Source organism: Phytophthora cinnamomi, assembly GCF_018691715.1.
Source record: "Phytophthora cinnamomi strain GKB4 chromosome Unknown Contig104, whole genome shotgun sequence".
Taxonomy (NCBI): Eukaryota; Oomycota; class Peronosporomycetes; order Peronosporales; family Peronosporaceae; genus Phytophthora; species Phytophthora cinnamomi.
In genome coordinates, this window is record NW_027151037.1 from 231,052 (window position 1) to 245,187 (window position 14,136).

The 14,136-nt window shown below is 63.5% G+C and overlaps 7 protein-coding genes across 8 annotated transcripts; 3 read left to right on the top strand and 4 right to left on the bottom strand.

Annotated features, from left to right (window-relative positions):
- Window positions 1-34: 34 nt before the first annotated feature.
- On the bottom strand, window positions 35-2,380 carry IUM83_05922 (Formylglycine-generating sulphatase enzyme domain; the record flags this gene model as incomplete). 2 transcript variants are annotated; one of them, XM_067930086.1, is made up of 1 exon in its annotated part: window positions 35-2,380. In XM_067930086.1, one exon carries the CDS (start codon window positions 2,378-2,380, stop codon window positions 35-37), a length of 2,346 nt encoding a protein of 781 aa, XP_067782758.1. The 2 variants fall into 2 exon arrangements, with proteins under 2 accessions (XP_067782758.1, XP_067782757.1); XM_067930085.1 differs by having other exon boundaries at window positions 35-1,159.
- A 1,085-nt stretch (window positions 2,381-3,465) lies between these two features.
- On the top strand, window positions 3,466-3,857 carry IUM83_05923 (Dynein light chain; the record flags this gene model as incomplete). The annotated part of the gene is made up of 2 exons (XM_067930087.1): window positions 3,466-3,585; window positions 3,678-3,857. The coding sequence occupies 2 exons, from the start codon at window positions 3,466-3,468 to the stop codon at window positions 3,855-3,857; spliced, it is 300 nt and encodes a 99-aa protein (XP_067782759.1).
- A 135-nt stretch (window positions 3,858-3,992) lies between these two features.
- Window positions 3,993-5,035, top strand: IUM83_05924 (Valacyclovir hydrolase; the record flags this gene model as incomplete). The annotated part of the gene is made up of 3 exons (XM_067930088.1): window positions 3,993-4,424; window positions 4,508-4,631; window positions 4,725-5,035. The coding sequence occupies 3 exons, from the start codon at window positions 3,993-3,995 to the stop codon at window positions 5,033-5,035; spliced, it is 867 nt and encodes a 288-aa protein (XP_067782762.1).
- Window positions 5,036-5,183: 148 nt separating this feature from the next.
- On the bottom strand, window positions 5,184-6,611 carry IUM83_05925 (uncharacterized protein; the record flags this gene model as incomplete). The annotated part of the gene is made up of 1 exon (XM_067930089.1): window positions 5,184-6,611. One exon carries the CDS (start codon window positions 6,609-6,611, stop codon window positions 5,184-5,186), a length of 1,428 nt encoding a protein of 475 aa, XP_067782811.1.
- A 2,921-nt stretch (window positions 6,612-9,532) lies between these two features.
- On the bottom strand, window positions 9,533-13,204 carry IUM83_05926 (putative phospholipase; the record flags this gene model as incomplete). The annotated part of the gene is made up of 2 exons (XM_067930090.1): window positions 9,533-10,987; window positions 11,042-13,204. The coding sequence occupies 2 exons, from the start codon at window positions 13,202-13,204 to the stop codon at window positions 9,533-9,535; spliced, it is 3,618 nt and encodes a 1,205-aa protein (XP_067782760.1).
- A 482-nt stretch (window positions 13,205-13,686) lies between these two features.
- Window positions 13,687-13,998, top strand: IUM83_05927 (uncharacterized protein; the record flags this gene model as incomplete). Its single annotated transcript, XM_067930091.1, has 2 exons — window positions 13,687-13,756; window positions 13,856-13,998. 2 exons carry the CDS (start codon window positions 13,687-13,689, stop codon window positions 13,996-13,998), a joined length of 213 nt encoding a protein of 70 aa, XP_067782761.1.
- IUM83_05928 (uncharacterized protein) lies at window positions 13,872-14,084 on the bottom strand (the record flags this gene model as incomplete). The annotated part of the gene is made up of 1 exon (XM_067930092.1): window positions 13,872-14,084. The coding sequence occupies one exon, from the start codon at window positions 14,082-14,084 to the stop codon at window positions 13,872-13,874; it is 213 nt and encodes a 70-aa protein (XP_067782756.1).
- Window positions 14,085-14,136: the final 52 nt, after the last annotated feature.

Genomic DNA, 14,136 nt, shown 5'->3' on the forward strand with positions numbered 1-14,136 from the left:
ACCTCCGCTCTCGCGAAGCAGACGCACCCGACACTTAGTCGCGGATTTTCTTCCAGGCCGTCACGGTCTCCGCTGTCACCCGGGCTTCCGTAGCGCTCTCCTGCGTGAACACCGGTACCTCCGCCGTCGCCAGCAGCTCGAACTTGTCCTCCAGCACGGCAGGAGTCGCTTCGTCGCTGGGCACCACCACCAGAACCTCACCGCACTGCACTTGACGTCTCAGCTTGGCAGCAGCCACCGTGCCATCTCGAGCGACTAGAGGCTTGCTCGTTGAGTCCGAAGTTGACTTGGTCACGAAGGACTCGAGCGCCTGCTCGCTCTTGCGTCGGAGGTCCTCGAAGATACCATGGCAACTCGTTCCTGCAGCCTCGCTCTCGCCCTTGGTATCAGCTCCGGACACCATCACGCGCTCGCTGGAGCGAAACGGGTTCCCGTTCACGTACGGCGGCGGCGCGTTCACGTCGGTCGTTGCCAGCGTAATGGCGCCGTCGTCATCCACCTTCTGCTCCACGACACGGAAGCCCGCGTGCTGAAAGAAGTGGGGTCGGAAGTGGTAGCGCGCGAACTTGGACGCGCCGTTGTCGCCAGCGCTAGCGAAAGACCCGCCCATGATCACGTTGTGCTCGCCGTCAAAGCACGGCTCGCTGAAGTCGTCATAGTACGGGTGCACACGGAAACCAGGCAGCGCCGAGAACATGTCCTCACACCACTCCCAGGCGTTACCGAACACGTCGTGGAAGCCTTGAGACGTAGGCGGCAGGGCGTCCACGGGCGAGAACGACATGTAGGACCAGTTGAGGTTCTTGCCTGTAGCAGCAGCCATGTTGGTGCCCTCCGGCAGCGTCAAGATGTCGTCCGAAGCCACGTCGGCCGAGCGGTCCTTGGCGTCGCGCATGAGCTGGTGGATCGGTTCCGTCGTGAGGTGATACACGACCTTCTTGTCTGCCTGCTTGGCCTGCTTCCACTTGCAAAAGGCCTGCGCCTCGTGCAGGTTCACTTGAGCGGGCCAGCTCCACTGCATGGGCACCACGTCGAACATGGCGCGCAGCTTGAAGCGGTGGCTGCCCGAGGGTCCGTCCTGCACCCAGAAGGCCGGCCACTTGGTGTTGCGGAAGCAGCGCCACTCCCAGCCCTGCTCGCTCCAGAACGACGGCTCCAGGTAGCCTCCGTCGCGCACGAAGTCGTAGAACTCGCCGTTGGAGACGAGGAATTTGCTGGCGCGGCAGGCCGGCACGTCCACCTCGCGGCGGCCGTACTCGTTGTCCCATCCGAACGACGGGAAGTCGCGCGGCTTGCCGATCTGCACCTTGGCGGCGGGCACGTCCAGGAACTCGTTCACGGGGAAGTCCACGCCAGCGGCCGGACGAAGCGCGACGTCCTTGTCGTCGACGGCCAGCGACTCGTGGTAGTCGGGCAGCAGCGACGTGCTCTGGAAGAACTCGACCGGGTGCTCCAGCATGAGCATGGAGGACGTCTCGTGGTGGATGCGCTCGTGCTCGAGCGCCATCTGCAGCGCCCAGAGCGGGCTGCCCTCGGCGATCTGCTCATGGCCGGGCTCGAGGCCCGGGTGGGTCTCGACGACGCCGCGGACGAGCTGGTAGACCTGGCGGCGATACGCCAGCACGTCGGCCACGTGCGGCCAGTGCATCTCGTTCTTGCTCATGTCGTCCCAGCGCATCTCGTCCACGCCCACCTCGAAAATGTGCTCGAAGTAGGGGTTCACGGGCTCGCGGAGGAGGCCCGACACGAGGAACTTGTTGACGAAGAAGCTCGTCGGGTGGCCGTAGTAGAAGATGAGCGGGTGGCGCAGCTGGTGCGGCGGCGGCGTCATGAAGGCGCGCTCGCCCTGCAGCGACGCGAACAGCGCGTCCGTCATGGCCCACGCGTTGTCCAGGTAGTCCAGCATCTCCTGGCGCGAGCACGCGCGCAGGTCGGGCATGCGGACAGCCCGCAGGCGGCCCGTGGCGCGGTCCACGCCCGGGAACGTCGGGTCCGTGCGCGGGTTGCGCGCCGTGGTGAACCAGTCGTCGGCGCGCTCGCCCAGCAGGACGCTGTCGTCGTACACGTCATGTTGAAGCTGCTGCTGCTGCTGCTGGTCGTCGTCGCGCACAAGTGCAGCGGACGAGGTGGCGAAGGACGAGCTCTGGCTGGTGGGGGCCTTAGAGTGCACGGCCCGACTGCCGGCCGGCCACGCGAGTGCGAGCGCGGGTCGGGCCGACAGCGGAGAGGAAGGAGCGGGGCTGCGCGGCCGCGGCGTCACGGCGGCCGCCACTGCTGCGTCCGTAGACGAGTCGCGCGTGGAGGACAGCGCGCGCGCCAGGCGTAAGGGCCGCTTGTTGGCCGTGGGGAAGCGGCGCGGGAAGCTGGTGATGGCCAACATGCTGCGGCTGAGGGCGGGGTCGTGGCGGGCGGAGGCTTGGGCGGCCGACGGGCGTTTGGGAAGTGAGCCGAGCTTTCGGCGACGGCCGACCGGCGTTGCATGGTATCAGTCAGCTACACCGGCGGAAGCCCCGAATAGAGGGCGGCGATAGCGGATCCCAGAGCGCTGAGCTGTCTCACTCGGCGGGAATAGAGGCCCGTGCTGTCCTGTTTCCGTGATCGCACCAGCAGAGGATTGTAAAACAAGGACGTACGTCCCGTACGAAACACGAAATCGATCCTGCAGGTTCTGTTGCCAACAGACTGTTGGTCGCGCTGGCGCGGAGACCTCCACAGTCGCGCGACGCGAACTCGGGGAGGATGTTTCCGCACGCGGACTTCGAAAGCTGCCGTGGATTATCGCCCGCTCTCATGCCAGCTCATGTTAGTCACCGCATTCGTGCAGATGCGACGTCTCTGTTTTTGCACTTGGGAAACGGTGTTGATTCCAGAATACGCATCCACAGATGCCCGCAGGGCAGGCCAGGAATCATACATTCATGTACCCGCGCAGCCCAGCGCTCGGGCTGGCGGCGGGTGTGAATCAGCGCCTGAGCTCGGGCGGAGCTTCTCATGGTGGCGCATTGCTGTCATGATGAATTCGTGTTGACGTTGGGATTGTGATTACGACGAAGTGAGCCACAGAGTGAAGGTCGTTGCAGTTGCCTTTTTCCCGACTGCGGCCAAGTAAACAGCGCAACGGATGGCACGGAGACCTGATGATGATACAAAGCAGGCTGCTCCTTCGAGTCATCATCACCAGCAGGTTCACTCCCACACCCGCCGCCGGCGTACATGTATCATTCCCGGCGCGCCGCGGATTTAACCGAGATCAGCGTCTTCTTATCGCTGACAGCGATCCGAGGTGTCCACCGCCCGTCCTCCTTCCACCAAGTTTGCGAGCCGATAGCATTGGTGCGCAGTCGATGGCTCTAGGAGTGTCCCCCTATTATAGATAGTATCGGCGTCCGGCGTCGCTTCAAGAGGCGCGAGGCATATCCGCTTCCGCCGAGTCCGCGGACACTTCACGCACGCAGCGCCGGCGCGATGGCAGGAAAGAGCAACGACAAATTCTACAAGACCGTCGTCTTCGCCGAGGACATGACGGACGCCATGCTGGACAAGGCGCTGAGCACGGCGCGCGACGCCTTCCAGCTGCAAGTCACGGTGCGTTCAGGCCCGTCGGCAGATTCACATCCTTTTGGGCGCTGCAATCGGCCACTGACCACTCTCCCCTCTTGCTGCTGCCGCCGCTGCAGTCGGAGAAGACCTTCTCGACCATCGCCGAGTTCGTGCGCCGCAACATGGAGAAGGAGTACGGCCGCGGCTGGAACTGCGTCGTGGGCTCGTCCTTCGGCGCCTACGTGACGCACGAGATCAAGACCTACGTGTACTTCAGCGTGGCCTCGGGCGTGTCCGTGCTCGTCTGGAAAACGTAGCTGTCCTCCCGCGCCAGCTCGTCCTCCTACACGCAGCTCCCCCCCTAATATATGCACTAAACCGGTCTCTTACGCTCCACCCATCATTATCACTCGCTGCTTTGTGCTCCCATCCATCATTGCCCAGCCGTCGACATGCTGCCGCTCCGCCCGCTGCTGCGTCGCTTCTCCAGCGCCCCCGCGGGCTTCCGCGCGCTGCAGCTGCCCGTGGGCGCCTCGGGCGCGTCGCTCTCCGCGGTGGCGCCGGCCTCCGTAGCGCCAGCGCAGCAGCCGCTGCTGTGTCTGCCGACCGCCTTCGGCTCCGCGGCCCGCGACTTCCGGCTGCAGTTCGCCAGCGCGCAGCTCACGCGCAGCGTCGCGCTCTTCGGTGTGGACCCGCGGCTGCCGGAGCGGGACTTCGGCGGCCGGCGGCTCGAGCGCGACGCCGAGGAGGTGCTGCGTGCGGCCGACGCCCTGGGGCTGGAGCAGTTCTCGCTGCTGGGCTGCAGCCACGGCGCCAACGTGAGCGCCGTGCTGGCGGCCACGCATCCCGAGAGAGTGTCGCGGCTAGTGCTCGTCAACGGCAACGTACGAGACGTTGAACCGGCCGAGTTGCAGCTTCTGGGAGGCTCTGGGGACTGAGAAAGCTGTGCTGTGCTCTGTTGACGCAGGCGTTCGTGAGCGACGAGGACCTGGAGGACATGGAGGAGCACGAGGACGTTGACTCGTGGCCGCAGGAGATGCGCGAGGCAGCAGAGGCCAAGTACGGCGCGGAGCTGAAGGACAAGTGGGCCGGTGCGTCGCGTCAGCTGCTGTGAAAACCTCGAGGTCAACTCGACGTCCTGACTGTGTGGCCATCTACGTGCTTGGCTGTTGTTGCTGCTGCAGAGACCGTGGAAGCTCTGCGTCGAGTGGAGCGCGAGGACGGTGGCGACCTGTACTGCGGCCAGCTGCCCTACATCAAGTGCAAGACGCTCGTGGTGTCCGGCGGACAGGACAAATTCGTGCCGCCGTTCCACAGTGAGTACCTGAGCGAGCGCATCATGCACTCGCGACTGGAGGTGGTGGCTGTAGGCGGCAACGACCTTGTGCTGGCCGAAGCGGAGCGCTTTAACGAGCTGCTGGAGTCCTTCCTGCAGGAGCCCGACGACAAGCTGACGCAGAGCCGCGAGTTCGTTGCTGTGCCCTCCAAGGCGTAAGGCAGGAGCCCACGGGTGGGGGTGAACGCCGGCGATCCAGCACAGTAGACAGTCAAACCACGCACACACTGGCACGCTTGTATTTACATAGAGTCTCCATCTTACGCTCTGTTAATTAGCTACTTGAATACTGCAGAACGGTCAAAGCTCATGTTGAGAACGAGGTTGAAGTGGCCGTCGGTATGTTTGGCGTCATGGACAGCGGTCGACTGTACACCTGCTGCTGCGGTTCCTGCTGCTGCTGCTGCTGCTGTTGATACGTGAACTGCTGCATTACAGAATGCTGTGGTTGCTGCTGCTGCGGTGTAGGCTGGTGATAGTTCGCATACGACGGAGCCTGGTTCCCGCCAAGATTCAAGCTAGCCCGGCGAGTTGGGTCGGCGTAGTAATCTTGGTCTACGCCCTCGCGAGGCGGCGAGGACATCATAGACGACGTCATCGCGTACGAAGGCATACTCATTGTGCGTTTCAGCGGCGCCACGCTGCCGTTAGCTGGCACCCCGGTGTAGTAGCTGTAGCGAGCGCCGTACGCATTGGGCTGGTTCGGGCTGAGCGTCATGCCGGCGCTTACTGCTACTCGGGGATCGTCCTCCAGAATGCCCTGCAGCAACTCGCCGAACCCCTCCTCGTCGCCGAACGGCGCCTGTGCGAGCTGCTCGTACTCTCCCGGGTGCTGCGGCTGCGCGGCTTGCGAGTACTCGATTCCGTTATTGCCGTACACTGGGACGTAGGTGCCGTACTGCTTGGCTGGGCTCTCGTAGCCGTACATCTGAGACGGCATGGTGGGCAGCGTCGAGAGCTCGGGCTTCATGAGTTGCGGTGCTGCGTACGTCCGCGTGGGGGGCGAAGGGAGAGGCCCACTTGAGGCGCTGCGAGCGCGCTTGGGCGGGTTGGCGCTCGACGCGGACAAGGACGACGATGTCGGGGCGAACCCGCGCGTGTTGCGCGGCAGCGTGGGGGACCCAGCGTTGACAATTTGCTCGGACGGCTTGAAGTCGAGCTCGGACTGGCCCATGCTGCGCAGCCGCAGCACGGCCTCGTCGTAGCGCATGCCGCCGAGCGCCTTGCTGATCTCCATGCGGCGGTTGTACTCGGTCTCCTCCACGGACTTGGCGAGGTGCCACTGGTCCTTGCCGCAGCGGCAGTGCTTGCCCTCGGCGCCCTTGTAGCGGCCGGCCTGGCTCGTGAGCGAGCTGCCGTTGGCCGGCGGCACCACGGCGCACTCGCAGCAGTGGAACATCTGCTTGGAGCGGAAGGTGCCGAGCCAATTGGACTTGAAGCGCGGGAACCAGCTCTTGCGGTCGCGGGTCTTTTCAGGCCCGTCGCCGGCGTTGTTGGAGCTGTAGCGCGTGCCGGTCTGGTGCACGCAGTCGCAGCTCGGGGCGGCGTCGGCCGAGCTTGTCACGCGGGAGTTGACGTAGTCAAACGCGGGGTCCTCGCTGCTGCTGCTATCGCTGTTGCTGCTGTTGCGGCGATTGTGGTGGCGGCCAGCGTCAGCTGCGCCGTCCGCGCTGCACGGGATAACGTCCAGCGCGCTGGGCGGCTGCCACGCGCGCTCGAGTTGAAGCGCGCCCATGGCTCTGGACGTCTGCGCCTGTTCTGCTACCCTGTGGTGCCGCGGTCTCTCTTCAGCACCGGAACGTGCTCGCCAGCCAGCTCGTTGCGGTGTGGTGCGGTGCCGCCGTCGTCGTCGTCGGCCGGGGCGCTTTCGTTCGTGTGTACGCCGGCAGGGCGGGCGTGGTGCGGCGGCGCGGCGAGCTTCCGACGGAGAAAGAGAGGAAATGAGCATCACGGAGCCAGTCAGCTGGTGCCGCTCCTGCTGATCGGTTCCGCTCGGGGAGGACACTCTTCCCCGGCCCGCGCGGACAGACAGCCGGGCGTGACAGCTCGAGAGAGAGAAGGGCGGGCCGTGCGGTGGCCGGGCCTCGGCGACGCCGCGCCACGTCACACACACGCCGGCCCCCATCGCGAGCTTGCTCCGCGCCGCAGACCTCCGGACCGGAGCGCCAGTCGAGAGAGCAGGGCGCGGCACCATCTCTCGCTCGCTCAGTTGCGACTGCCGAGCGCGGGCCGCAGCAAGTGCTTGCAGAGGCCGGCATGGCATCGGCTCGAGGTGCCGGTCCCTGACTGAGCCTCTCGGCGGCCAGGCTTACTTTTACGCTCCCACCGCTAGTAACCGTGGCAACTGCAAGTGCAGCAGCGCCCCAGGAGCAGCCGCCGATCTGCTGTTGCTGCCGATGGTGCTGCCTGCCGCCGCCGCCGCCGCGGACAGCACGGCCGCCGGCAGCTGGGCGCCACGCCACGCTGGCCGCGCGAGTCTTCATAGTCGGATCGGGGATCGGCGCCGCCGATGGGTCCTACTGGATCTCCAGGCCCATCCGCGGCCGATTGCGCCCCTTGGCCGCTCCAGCCGTTTCGGAGCGGTGCCGGTAGTACCGACGGACCCCTCAATAGCGGCATGGGCGTTTCCGATGGAATTATAGAGGTTGAGGAGCATCACTCTGTCAACAGACGTTCACAGATCTGCTCTTGAGATCGGCTTGAACGGGGTATCGAACGATAAAGGCATCGAGCGGCAGCCCACGACGCGAGGAGAAATAGAATGCTGATGCAACAGAGCCGAGCCGTTGAAGTTGCATATCCATGCGCGCCGCTGATCCGCCAACGCTCGGCGGCCTGGTGGTCTGCAATGCGCAGGAGCGCCGTCGCCGCAACCAACTGGGAGGCCTCGCCGACCTCGGGGGTGCCGAGCGCTGCAAGCCGCGATGGCGGGCGGGGCGCTGCCGCCGTAGCTGCAGTACATGTAGCTGCAGCAGTACCTGGCCCGGCCGACGGGCATTTCGGTGCGGCCCGACATGGGTCGATCCCACGTCTGCCGCACACCTGCGGGAAATGGTGTGCCGGGAGATCGCGCACAACGTCATCGGCGCTGCAGTCAAGCCGAGCTGTCAAGAGGCCATCGCTCGCCCGAACACGGCCTCGCTTAACGTTACGGCGGTGCCGTGTGTTTCCCGTTGGACGCATATCGCTTTCTTCCCGCTGCGGCTGCGGCTCGCCGAAGCAGGCCCCGAGTTTCGAGCGGCAGGTGTAATGTAACTCGCGCTGCCGCTGTAAAGAGCTCCATTCGTTCGCGCGGGTCTCACTTGACGCGTGGATCACTGGCCCATATGGCCAGTCGTCCGCTCGCCTCGTAGGTAACGCGGTCTCCACGCCGACACGGCTAAAGCTCGCAGCGCAGCGCAGCGGAGACCCCAAGCTTTGGTCCAAGCCGACAACACGCGGCCGCAGCCACCAAACCCTGCATACTCGCCGGCGGGACCGTCTTAAATCACCCACGGGCTCACCTGCCTTCAACGACGTTGAATCAACGTGTGCCCCCCGCTCAAATCGTGTCTGCTGGCCGCGCGACCGAGCGAGGGAAGCCGGCTTGAAGAGCAAGAGACCGACAACCTCCGCAGCGACTTCGGGCCCCGAATCGGGGCGCATGCAAGGCGATGACGGCCATGCCGATCCCGCTTCGTGCGCGTCGCCACTGGCGTGATTGCTCCATGTGCGGCTCGAGCCTCGGCCTCCGTGATGGCCCTCAAGCACATGGCGAGGAAGAGCATGGGCAGTGACGAAGACGCCGCGTTAGTCGAGCCGCCCGCCCTCTACGGTCGTGCAAATCCCGGCGCCACCGCCCAATGCGTCTGCGCAGCGCGAACACGGCGAGCAAGGTCGCTTTGCAGTCTGCACATGCAAAGCTCTGCCAGTGGCAGCTTGATGTGCTGACACCTTGGCGCAGCCGGGCTAAGGTGGCTTCACGTCAGAGCACTGCACTCAGCGAGCGTTGAAGCCCCATCCGGAAGATTCTCTCCATGCACGAGCGCCATGCTCGAGCCATTGTTGACGCGGAAATGTGGCAGTCGGCGCGAACTAGTGCTGGAAACATGTATAAACGCTCCATCACACGTTTAAAACGTTCTTACCCCCGAACGAACATTTGTTTAACTGGTACAGGGTACCAATACCTTCTGCATTACAGCAGCATGGCAATTAGTGACCTGCCAGTCATACTTGTTGCGGCGTTTTTACGGGTGGGTGTTCGTAAAAACGGTTTACACGTTCCTATAAAAACGGTAAAAGCGCAACGAACGTTTTAAACATTCGTGAACGAAGCGTTTTTACCAGCACGGCAGCTCGAGCATGAAGCGAGCTAAGCTTACGAACGGGGTCCGTTTTGCCCGTGCTTGCCCCGCGCTGGCAGCACTGCGCTCCACGCTTCCGTGATGGCATCTCGACACGTCAATTATTGACGATGTCGTGTCTATCGTTGGTGCATGGGCCTAGCGTCCATGCTGTGCCGTGAGACACAGCTGCTCGTGCTTACGGCAACGCTGCTCGGCGATTGCGAACTCCGAGCCTGCAAGCGGAGCACGCGCAGGTAACCTGACAACGCTTATATCTTGTGCTAATAGACTCACTATCCCTGTGTGCTAGGCTCCTTGTAGAAGGGTCTTACGGGGCCGCGTGCCTTCTTCGGCGCAGCGAGACTGTAACCTCACCATCGGAGCCCGAGGACACCTCCGACGAGGCTGTGGCCTCCTCCTTCTCGCGCAGCTTCTCCGCCACCGCGCAACCGCCCCCTACGTCGCTGCTAGTCTGCTCGAACGCACTGACGACTCGGCCCGGAAGCTCCGCTGCCGCGTCCTGCTCGCTGCTGGGCCAGTCCTCGATAGCAGGCTCCAGGATGAGCTTCTGCGCCACAAACAGACTCGCGTCGCGGTTGGCCCAGTAGATGACGTGCGCCGTCAGGGCGAATAAATACTCGTTCGCGATCTCGATCTCGTTCTCTTGCAGGGAGTAGTCGATGGGGAGCCCCTGACACAAGCGCCCGAACACCGCCACGTTCTCTGTGCTCGCGTCACCCTCGCGCTCCTCTCTCTGCTGCTCTTCGCGGGCCTCGTCCGGACGTCGCTGCAATTGATACGGTTGCGCGACGACCGCTAGCGCGTCGGACAGCGGGGTCATTGAAGCGGGGCTTTCCACGAGCCCAACGCTGTGCGCTCCGGCTAGTACTTGGTGCTCGAAGTCGCGACGCCATTGTCGAAGCGAGGCCCACATCGCGCGGAATGAGTTGCGTAGCTGGTACTGAAAGCGCAGCTTGCCCTCAAACGTGCGGATAATCGCAGCCTTCGAGTGCGCGCGTGCCGGGTTCAGAATGGGCTCGATACGATAAGCCACTGGGTCGTACGGGTGGTAAATGTTGAACATTCGTCGGCAGCGCGGCAGTTGGAAGTCACGGTCCAGCTTCTGGCCTCGCACATTCAGGAACAACCCCACTGGTGAGCCGAAGCAGAAGAGATCCTCCACGTCAAACGCAAGCTTGGGCACCAGCGGGACGACACCGCTGCCACCGGCTGGGGAAGCAGCAGCAGACCCGTGGATCTTGTGTTTCTTCGGCTTTTTGGGCGTTGTCTTCCTCTGGCGAGGTGTAGATCTACGTCCTGTGCGACGTGTCCGCGGGGATGCACGCCGAGTTGAATCTTGCTTCTCCTGCTTCGTAGCCTCTTGTTGGTGCCACGCCCGAGGCGAGTTTCTCCACACTCCGTTCGTATTCGACATCTCGGACATCGATCTTGATCGCCGCTTCAACTTCTTATTAGACAAGGCGACGTCAAACCCAAGTACGCTGGAGCTGTCCACCGTAGCCTCCTCGATGGCATCGTCATCGCTGCTTGTGCTGCTACCGTCCTTGTCCTCGTTGCCATTTTCGACGACCGCGTTGTCTTCATCGCTGCTGCCTTCGTTGTCCGTGCTTGGGGTGTTTTGTGACTGCATATACACCTGCTGGTGGTTCAAAATGTCGAAGCAGATGATGGAGCCCAGTGAGTGAGCAATAATTGACACTTTCTTCCGCTTCGCCCCAGGAACACGGGAAGAACCCGAGTCCATCCAGTCCGAGTGGCGCGACTGGAACAAAGAAACCACACGGTTCATCTCCTTGGCCACCTCGTCCAAAATGACCTGGTGAAAAAGCGGTGACATGAAGAAAAGCACATCCAGAACCGTGTCGTTGGCCAGTTCACGAAGTTTAGGAATGGCCGGCAGTGTCACGTCGCGGATAAGCTGGTCCAGACCCTCCATGTGCAGCTTCGAATGCCACTCAATGGGCAGAAACTCCACTCGCGGTCGGCGTGTTGGCGTTTTGCCCCCATCCTTGGTATCCGCTTCGGTATCCTCCCCTCCCAAATGAGCAAAGTGCGCTGAGCGCAGGGCCTCACGGTTCAGCTCGCGCAGAGTCGTGGAGCAATCGATGATGGAGCGTAGTGTCACGACGTTAATCAGATCTAGCGTCTTGAGCGCATCGCCGATACCGTGCACGATCAGCACAAGGTGCTCAATCTCCTCTTCAATGTCCTTATCATCCTCAGTGACCTTGAGGGGTTTTCCTGTGGCCGGGTCACAGACCATGGCATCTTTCCAGAGCTGCAAAGTAGTGGGATCAGCACGCACACGTGGGTCTCCGCGGTACACACGACGCTTGCTCGTGAACGGGGTGGTGCCGGCCAGCAACCGCTTGTACTGCATGATGTCTTGTGCGCCCTTGAACTCAACCAGATGTCCTTCAACCGGAATGCTGAGGGTGCAATCTTTCTCCACACGAGCTGCCAAAACGGCCTCGCTGAGGCTGGCACGAGAGCTGAAGAAACCGCGTGGCTTCTGCGCCTCGATGTCCATAAGACGCTGCTTCTCCAGCGGGTAAAGTCCCAAATAGTACACGAAAGCGCTTTCCAGTACGGCAGCTGCCTCAGGGTTGTACGGAGCTAGACCATAATTGCGCTGGGCGTATACCCAGCGCGAACGACAAACGACAATTTCCTCGAGCGCTGGCCAGTACACCGGTGTCATCCGCATGCTCTCCAAGTCCACTTCATGGCGGCCTTCGTCGACCACAACAACACTGGAAGGCCCCACTGGGCCTGGAATCTTGATCTTCTGCTGTTGATACCACCGGAACTTCCGCTCAAGACGACGACTTTCGTGCGCGGGGAACTCGATCCAGCCGCCGGAGCCGCCTGCACCCGCAGTGGTGGTGTTCGACCCCGGCGGCGCAGCTGGGCTGGGATTCACTGAGCTACCAACATCTGAAGTCGACTTGCAGCGTCCGTTCAAGCCGCTGGGCAGCACTTGTCCGTTGCCGCTGCTGATGTCAAGCTTCTTGTAGAACCAGATGGGGAAGGCGTTCGCATCTTGCTCAGCCAGCTCGGCCGTGAGCACCTCGTTGGCAGCCACTTGCTCGGGCGTGAGCGGGACGCCGCCCACGTCCGGGAACTCGTGCTGCAGGTCCGAGTAGAGCATCTCGTTCTGCAGCTTGATGGTCGCCAAGAACTCGAACAGCTTGTAGTGCGACGCGATGATCCGCATCCGCTGGTGCACCGACCGGATGACCTCGCTGCGCCTGGACGCGCTCAGGGACTCGTAGGGCCCTCGGCCCAGGATGTTCCACTGCACCATGCTCAAGTGCTGGTCCAGCACCTCCGTGGCCGAGTACAGGTGCTCCACCAGCGCCTGCACGCGCGTGGTGCTGCCCTCCAGGAACAGGTCCGTCCGGTCCTCGATCTCGGCCCTGGACGGGAACACGATGTGGCTGGGGAAGATGACGACGTACCTCACGACGCTCTCGGCCGCGCCCAGCGGCGGGAGCACCACGTGCCGCAGGAAGAAGCTGCGCCGCATCGAGTTCTTGGCCACGAAGTAGAGCTCGGGCAGCTCCTCGCTCGTGACGAACTGGGCCAGGCCCTCCACGCCGCGCAGGAACGGCACGGCCACCTGCGTCTGCAGCGGGGCCAGCGGGCCGGGCAGCCTGGCCGTCTCCACCTGCAGCTTCACGCGGTAGAACAGCCGCTGGCCCGTGCGCGTGCACGTGAGGCGCAGCTCCACCACGCGCTCGTGCGTGTGCGTGGCCGCGTCCACCACGCAGTCGCGCGCGCCGCCGGCCGCGCGCTTCACCAGGTCGGGCGCGCGGCGCACGAGGCTGCTGGAGATCTGGCCGCACAGGGCCAGCAGGAACGGGAACGGCGTGAAGGCCGACAGCGTGCTCCACACGACGCCGGGCGGCGCCGCGCCGTCGGGCCGCTCCGCCATGTCGCGCCGCGCGTCGCGCACCATCTCGGCCACATGGTACATGGGCTGCTGCTGTCTTGGGGTCGCTGCTCGGTGACTACGCTCGGCTGGCCAGGCGGCGGCCCAGGGGCATGACGTCGAGTTCTTCCTCCTTCTCGGGTGTGGCCGGCCCCGTGCACTCGGATAGCAGCTGAGTCGTCTGGTCTCTGCAGGAGGAGGCTATTCGAGTAATAACTACGGGGAAATAGCGCGAGTAGACCGAGATCGAGGCTATCTGAGTGATTGGCGCAGAGGTTATTACAGATGTAGACGACGAGCCCACTTCAACTTGCTGCGCGCGTCCATCGATCGGCACATTCGGACAGTGGCTGCTCTTTTGACTCGGAGTCGATCGGGTTGCTACACTATGCTGCTCCGGCTCGAGCCACGCCGCTACAAGGACTCGTGGGACTGCGAGCGTCGGGTCGAATGGCAGTAGCGTGGCCTGGCGGCGGAGACAGTGGCAGGGCCAACGAAAAGTGCAGCACCAAACACGCTGCGCATGGCTGAATCGAGGTGACGACCACGAGGCTGCGGCCAGAAGTGGGAGCACGCTACTCACTGACACGCCTGTAGGTAGGGCAATGAAGTTGTATTGGAGAGTTCAAGCAGTCCGCTGTCTTGGCATAGATAATGGCTGGGCTAGCCTGGTTCGTCTAACGTCAGGTACTGCAGCCCGACGACGTCGTATCTACCGCATCATGGTGAAGAAGACGAACGCGTCCATCCTGGCCTGCTCCTCCTCGCGCGCCGAGGTCGGTGGCCGCTTGCACGACACGTCGGTGGGGACGGGGCCGACGCTGGACGACACGCTCTGATTGGCGGACGCGCGGCGGGCGGATGGAGACGGCAGCGAGCGCTTGGGCGCCACCAGGGCGACGAGGTCTCTCAGCAGGCTGGGCATCGGCGGCGGCGGCGCGGGGCTTGCAGCTGCTGGCGCGCGGGCTCCCGGACCG